The sequence below is a fragment of the Diospyros lotus genome, chromosome 14, assembly GCF_014633365.1.
Source record: "Diospyros lotus cultivar Yz01 chromosome 14, ASM1463336v1, whole genome shotgun sequence".
Taxonomy (NCBI): domain Eukaryota; kingdom Viridiplantae; phylum Streptophyta; class Magnoliopsida; order Ericales; family Ebenaceae; genus Diospyros; species Diospyros lotus.
The window spans coordinates 20,640,486-20,647,838 of NC_068351.1; the positions used below are offsets into that span (position 1 = coordinate 20,640,486).

General features: G+C 43.6%; 1 protein-coding gene and 1 pseudogene across 1 annotated transcript; both read left to right on the plus strand.

The window, feature by feature from the left end:
- Positions 1-2,183: 2,183 nt before the first annotated feature.
- On the plus strand, positions 2,184-6,212 carry LOC127790934 (uncharacterized; annotated as a pseudogene).
- A 15-nt stretch (positions 6,213-6,227) lies between these two features.
- LOC127790936 (uncharacterized) lies at positions 6,228-6,713 on the plus strand. The gene has a single exon (XM_052320669.1). It carries the CDS (start codon positions 6,228-6,230, stop codon positions 6,711-6,713), a length of 486 nt encoding a protein of 161 aa, XP_052176629.1.
- The last annotated feature ends 640 nt before the right edge of the window (positions 6,714-7,353 follow it).

Genomic DNA, 7,353 nt, shown 5'->3' on the forward strand with positions numbered 1-7,353 from the left:
AGCTAAAATTATGTTATTAGGTTAATAATATGGTGTAAGTGTTATTTTATATAAGTTATGTGGGTTTAATTGTGGAGGCAGAGACTAGTGAGCGTGAGTGGCGGCCAAGTTTCTTCTCCCATTTTCTGAAAGCTTCCAAGCACGTGAGATTTTAGCTTTTGGAATCATTCTATATGAATATTTGCACCAAAGAGCCCATATATAGGTATTTATCTAAGAAAGAGATGACATTCTCGGCCATCACCAAAGAAAGGAAACAGAGAGGTTTTTTTTGGTTTTTGCTTCTTTGTCTCTTCACGAGTTAGCAAGCAAGGGGGGGCTGGAAAATCAAGATTAGGTGTTTATCAACAAGCTAGAAGCAACAAAAGGCAAGCATCCTCATCCATATAGCCATATTTGTTCCAATTATTCATATGTTTATATAGGTATATCATTTTGTTTCAAAAGCTTTGTTTGATCTCACTTTCTGGTTAAACTTTGTTGTAATTGGTCCAAGGGGTCTTGTTTACCTCTATTCCATTAGGGATGATGCTATTTTTGATAGGATTTCAGAGTAGGCGAAATTTTAAACTCGATTTCGCTGAAGAAGACGATGAACAGTAAAATTACAGCACTCTGTTTTTGATTTGCAGCTTGATTTTGACCCTATTAAAGTCCTAATCTCTCAAAACTTAAAACATGAAAGTTGTAGATATTCCTCTTGTATTTTTATATCAACTTGAATCAGCTAAATTGGAGTTCATATGACTAAGTTATGCCCAAAATACAGAGAGATATCAAAACTGTAAAACTTCCATTTTTTTGTAAATAATGCCCCATGGCCGAATTTGCTTCATGAAAATCTCCATGTTCAACTATGCATTACACATATGATTTATATAAATGCAAGAGAATTATATGGGGTATTGTATGGAGCATTTTACATGATTAGAGCTTGCTATCTTATTTAAGTATGATTAAATGCATAGTTAAAGTCTTAAATGCATGGTTAAAGTCTAATATTTACTATACATTCATGGGTTCATGATGAGGTGTGCAAGCATGGGTTTATTCATGGATTATTATTATCAAGATTAGCGCGCCTATATTTTTGCGTTGAGTGGGTAAAGCATGCTGCGGATTATTCCGTTGGGGCATATACACAGGCTATTAGGGGCTAGGCTTGTGTGGTATGTGAACCCCACAGTTCAAATCAGTGAGGGGCTTATTGGCTCCGGAGGTTATTTATGTATTACATGCATCTTGTTTATGTATTCATTATATAAACACGAGTCATGTTTCAGTTGTATAATAATATAGAGTCCCACGTCAGTTTATTGTGGGTGTCAGCGGTATATTGCATGTGATATCATGGCCCACACCAATATTGAGTGGCTTTTAGCTTTCCATAAGTATGGTATATTTCATATTTGTGATGCGTGAGATTCAGTTATCTTTTCATGTCTCGCCATCTTATGCTTCAGTTCAGTTATTCCAGCTTCCAGTTATTTTATATTGCTTGCTGGGTCTTGTGGCTCACTTTGCTTGCGTCATTCCAGGCAGGGGCAAGGCTAGAGCGGATGCTGGGCCTAGTGGAGTCTGAGTGTTGATCTTAGACGTGTACAGAGTAGTCCAGAGTTCAGGGCTTCTTTTGTTGTCAGCTTTCGCTGTTTTGTTATGTATGGGTCAAATCAGTGTATTTTGAGACTTATTACGGATATATGACCCTGATGTACACAAATTTGCCACATATATGTATGTTATTTAAGTACCCTTGTTGGGGGTTTCCAGTTTAGTTGTTTGGCATTTCTGTTTATGTGAGTGGCAGGTACCATCCTTATTGACACTTCCTCCTTGGGTCCCTGAGCTAGGGTACTTAAGGGTGAGGGCGCCACAAAGTTTGGTATCAGAGCCAAGGTTGAGGGTCAGTGTTGGGCGTTTAGTTGGAAAGTCTAAGATGGGACGAGACTCTGTACACATAGGAATGTCATGTTAAGTTAAGTTGAGTCTAGGACTCTTATGTGAAGTCAATGAGTGTGGTATTGTGTTCTAAGCAAGTGTATTGTGCAGGACAGATGAGTGGTCGAAGAGGCAGGCCACGGACACGCAGCCAAGGCTAAGGTCGAGCTGCGCCTGCACCAGAGACTCTAGTAGGGCCGAGTGGCGATTGGCGCCAAGAGATAGCAGGTGTGGTGCGCGGGGTTATGGAGATGTTCGTAGTAAGCCAGGCAGGACCAGCTCAGGCAGCTCCAGTTGATACCAGTGGGGGACAAGTTCCTACTCCCACGGTACAGGGGATAGGTAGCAGTGCAGGGAGCGATTTGTTGAGGAACTTCATGGCGCTCCGTCCTCCAGAATTTTATGGGGGCATTGATGTTTCAGCGGCAGAGAACTGGATCCTATCCATTGAGAAGCATCTTCGGACGATGGGATGCACCAACGTTCAGAATGTGCAGTTAGCCACATTTCTCCTACGCTGCGATGCAGAGCGTTGGTGGGAGACAGTCAGGCAGCGATATGTGGATCGAGAACCGTTGTGGGCCGAGTTTCAGGAAGCCTTCAATGAGCACTATTTCCCCGACTGGGTCCGAGAGAGGAAGATGTACGAGTTCATTGACTTGGTACAAGGAGTCCACACTGTAGCACAGTATGAGGCTGAGTTCACTTCGCTAGCCCGTTTTGCTCCGGGTATGATTTCTACTGAGGCTACGAAGATGGCCAAGTTTCAGAAGGGTCTGCGAGTTGAGATCCGACATGCCTTAGCAGGAGCAAGGATATCATCTTATTCTACAGTGGTGCAGCGGGCTCATGCTATTGAGGGGGACTTGGCAGAGTTGCACAATGATCAGACGTTGCAGAAAGTGATGAGTTCATCTCAGGAATCTAGTAGCAGTGGTAAGAAGAGGAAGTGGGAGGCACGTCAAGCTAAGGGGAAGATGACAGTTCCATTATGTCCCACTTGTGGTAAGAGACATAGTGGCGTATGTCGTATGGGGAGCAACGTATGTTATCAGTGTGGCCAACCCGGTCATGTGCGTTTAGAGTGTCCTCAGCACCCGGGAGCAGTTGTCATTGCCCGAGATGCTGAGATTACATGTTTTCGGTGCGGCCGAAAGGGACACCGAGTGGAGCATTGCACATTTTCACCTCAGCCTGGGTTTGGTGGACAACATTACAGTGGTCAGGGGCCGAGGCCTAATCAGAGACCGCCTATGCCTAGAGTTCAGGGAGGGGCAGCACAGCAGATGGCAGCACCTCCAGTACAGCGCCCAGTAGCTGCTGATAGACCCCATGTTCAGGGGCGTGTGTTCGCCATTACCTCAGTAGATGCGGAACAAAGCAATGAATCGGTGCAAGGTATTCTCTCCCTGTATGATATTGATGTGCGTGTGCTATTTGATACAGGATCCACTCATTCCTTTATTGCCCCACATGTAGTGAGTCTTATTCCCGTTAATGGGACCCCATTGCCATATTATTTGTCAGTGGTTACTCCGGGTGGGGTAGCATTATTGGCCGGTGAAGTCCTTAGGGACTATGACATTAAAGTCTGTGATAAGAGGTGCCCAGGTGATTTGATTATTTTAGATATTTCAGACTTTGATTTGATACTCGGTATGGATTGGTTGTTTCAATATTATGCGAAAGTTGATTGCCGTCAGAAGGTAATCCATTTTGAGATGCCACAGCAGCCTACCATTATGTATCGAGGTATTAAGCCGGTGAGTGCAGTTCCTATGATCTCTGTCATGAAAGCAGAGAAGTTAGTGAGGCATGGGTGTGAGGCGTACCTAGCCTACATGACGATGAGCAGGGACCTTAAGATGGGGTTGTCGGAGATACAAGTTGTATGTGAGTTCCCTAATGTATTTCCAGATGAATTGCCAGGATTACCTCCTCAGAGGGAGATTGATTTCTCAGTAGAGTTGATGCCAGGGACTCAACCTATTTCCAAGACACCCTACAGGATGGCTCCTAATGAATTAAAGGAACTAAAGATGCAGTTGCAAGAATTGATAGATAAAGGCTTTATTAGGCCTAGCACTTCACTGTGGGGAGCACCGGTGTTGTTCGTGCAAAAGAAAGACGGGTCATTGAGACTATGTATTGATTACCGGCAGCTGAATCAAGCGACTCAGAAGAACAAGTATCCTCTTCCACGTGTAGATGACCTATTGGACCAACTTCAGGGAGCTTCGGTATTTTTGAAGATTGATTTGAGGTCAGGTTATCACCAGATTCGAGTGAGAGAGGAGGACATAGCGAAGACTGCGTTTCGCACATGGTATGGGCATTATGAGTTCGTAGTGATGCCATTTGGGCTCACTAATGCCCCAGCTATTTTTATGGATCTTATGCACCGGGTGTTCCGAGAGTACCTAGATTGTTTTGTTATTGTTTTTATTGATGATATTCTAGTGTACTCACCAGGTCTTGAGGAGCATGAAGTCCATCTTCGGACTGTTTTACAGAGGTTACGAGATAGGCATCTTTATGCGAAGTTGAGTAAGTGTGACTTCTAGCAAAGACAAGTTGGTTTTCTGGGCCATATTGTCTCCGGGGAAGGTATTGCAGTTGATCCTGAGAAGACGAGAGCCGTAGATGAATGCCCGAGGCCTAGCACCGTGACTGAGATTCGGAGTTTTCTCGGACTTGCCGGTTATTATCGGAGATTCATTGAGGGGTTTGCTCGCCTAGCCTTGCCTATGACTAAGTTGACCAGGAAGGGGGAAAAGTTTGTTTGGAGTGAAGCCTGTGAAGAGAGTTTTCAGGAATTGAAGCAACATTTGACTTCCACGCCGGTGTTGGCTATCCCTAAGAGTGAGGTAAAGTTCACCATTTACAGTGATGCATCTTATTCAGGCCTAGGTTGTGTTTTGATGCAAGATGGTCGTGTGAATGCTTATGCTTCTAGACAGTTAAAGAAGCACGAGATGAATTATCTTACGCATGACTTAGAGTTAGCTACAGTTGTATTTGCTTTAAAGATATGGCGGCACTACCTGTATGGTGAGAAGGTTGAGATTTTTACGGATCATAAAAGTCTTAAATATTTGTTCTCCCAGAAAGAACTTAATATGAGGCAGAGGCGTTGGCTTGAGTTGCTTAAGGATTATGATCTCGAGATTATGTACCATCCAGGTAAGGCTAATGTTGTAGCCGATGCACTGAGTCGACGCGGTGCGTTTATGGCTATGATGATGGTGCATGAGTAGGGGCTGTTACAGCAGATGAGTGAGTTAGCCATTACTCCTCTCAAGGAGAAGGTCATTGTGCATTGTGTTTATTTGAGAGTTCAACCAGAGTTGACTAACAGGATTCGTGTGCACCAGAGTGGTGATATCTTGTTGGCTAAGATTTTGGATGATATGGAGAGATTTACCCCTTTGGGTTATAGTCAGCGAGGGGATGACCTGTTGTTGTATCGGGGCAGGATTTGTGTTCCAGATGTTGAAGCTATCAGGCAGGAGATTCTGACTGAAGCCCATAGATCTCGTTACACCATTCACCCAGGTGTGACGAAGATGTACTAGACATTACGACCGAGGTTTTGGTGGGATGGCATGAAAAGGGACATTGCAAAGTATGTGTCACAATGTCTTATTTGTCAGCAGGTAAAGGCAGAGCATCAGAGACCTGCAGGTACGTTACAGTCCTTACCCATTCCGGGGTGGAAATGGGACAGTATATCTATGGACTTTGTGTCAGGTTTGCCTCGGACTGTGAAAGGTCACGATGCTATATGGGTCATTGTTGATAGGCTGACGAAGACAGCACATTTTTTGCCAGTGAAGAAGACTTATTCTCTGAACCAGTTAGCAACACTGTATATTGCTGAGGTAGTAAGGTTGCATGGAGTGCCCTCTAACATTGTGTCAGATAGAGACTCCAGATTTACTTCGCATTTTTGGAGAGTGTTACAAGAGGCATTGGGCACACAGTTACGATTCAGTACGGCATTCCATCCACAGACTGACGGGCAGACAGAGCGTACTATCCAGACACTAGAGGATATGTTGAGAGCCTGTGTCTTGGATTTTCATGGTAATTGGTGTGATCACCTTCCATTGATCGAGTTTTCTTACAATAACAGTTTCCATGCCAGTATTGGGATGCCACCGTACGAGGCGTTATACGGTCGCCCATGCAGATCACCGTTATGTTGGGAGGAACCAGGTGATAGAGCGATGTTGGGACCAGAATTGGTCGAGCTCACGACAGAGAAGATTTAGCTTATCAGGGCACGGATGAAAGTTTCCCAAGACAGGCAGAGGAGTTATGCTAACAAGCGTCGTCGAGCGCTTGAGTTTGATGTTGGTGACTCTGTTTTGTTGCGAGTTATGCCTATGAAGGGCATCAAACGTTTTGGCTTATCGGGGAAGCTTAGCCCTCGGTATATTGGGCCGTTTGAGATTCTTGAGCGTGTAGGGTCAATTGCCTACCGCTTAGCTTTGCCACCACGTTTGTCTCATGTTCATAATGTGTTTCATGTATCGATGTTACGGAAGTATGTGCCGGATCCCAAGCATGTTATTGATTATCAGTCTCTTGAGGTTCAGGAGGATGTGTCTTATGAGGAGGAGCCTCTTTGTATCCTAGACCGTAAGGAGAAGGTATTGAGGACCCGGACCATTCCGTATGTGAAGGTGCAGTGGCAGCGACATAGTCCTGAGGAAGCTACATGGGAGTTAGAGGAGAAGATACAACAATCCTATCCCCAGTTATTTATATGACCATATACGAATTTGGAGGACCAAATTCTTTTAAGGGGGGGAGAACTTGTAACGCCCCAGAAATATTCTGATATTTAGTGTAAGAGTATATGGTGAATTATGTAATATGTGAGATTGTTAAAGCTAAAATTATGTTATTAGGTTAATAATATGGTGTAAGTGTTATTTTATATAAGTTATGTGGGTTTAATTGTGGAGGCAGAGACTAGTGAGCGTGAGTGGCGGCCAAGTTTCTTCTCCCATCTTCTGAAAGCTTCCAAGCACGTGAGATTTTAGCTTTTGGAATCATTCTATATGAATATTTGCACCAAAGAGCCCATATATAGGTATTTATCTAAGAAAGAGATGACATTCTCGGCCATCACCAAAGGAAGGAAACAGAGAGGTTTTTTTTGGTTTTTGCTTCTTTGTCTCTTCACGAGTTAGCAAGCAAGGGGGGGCTGGAAAATCAAGATTAGGTGTTTATCAACAAGCTAGAAGCAACAAAAGGTAAGCATCCTCATCCATATAGCCATATTTGTTCCAATTATTCATATGTTTATATACGTATATCATTTTGTTTCAAAAGCTTTGTTTGATCTCATTTTCTGGTTAAAATTTGTTGTAATTGGTCCAAGGGGTCTTGTTTACCTCTATTCCA

Bases quoted from the DNA above. Each gene is read 5' to 3' on its own strand.
- LOC127790936 (XM_052320669.1), top strand. From the start codon at position 6,228: ATGAAAGTTTCCCAAGACAGGCAGAGGAGTTATGCTAACAAGCGTCGT.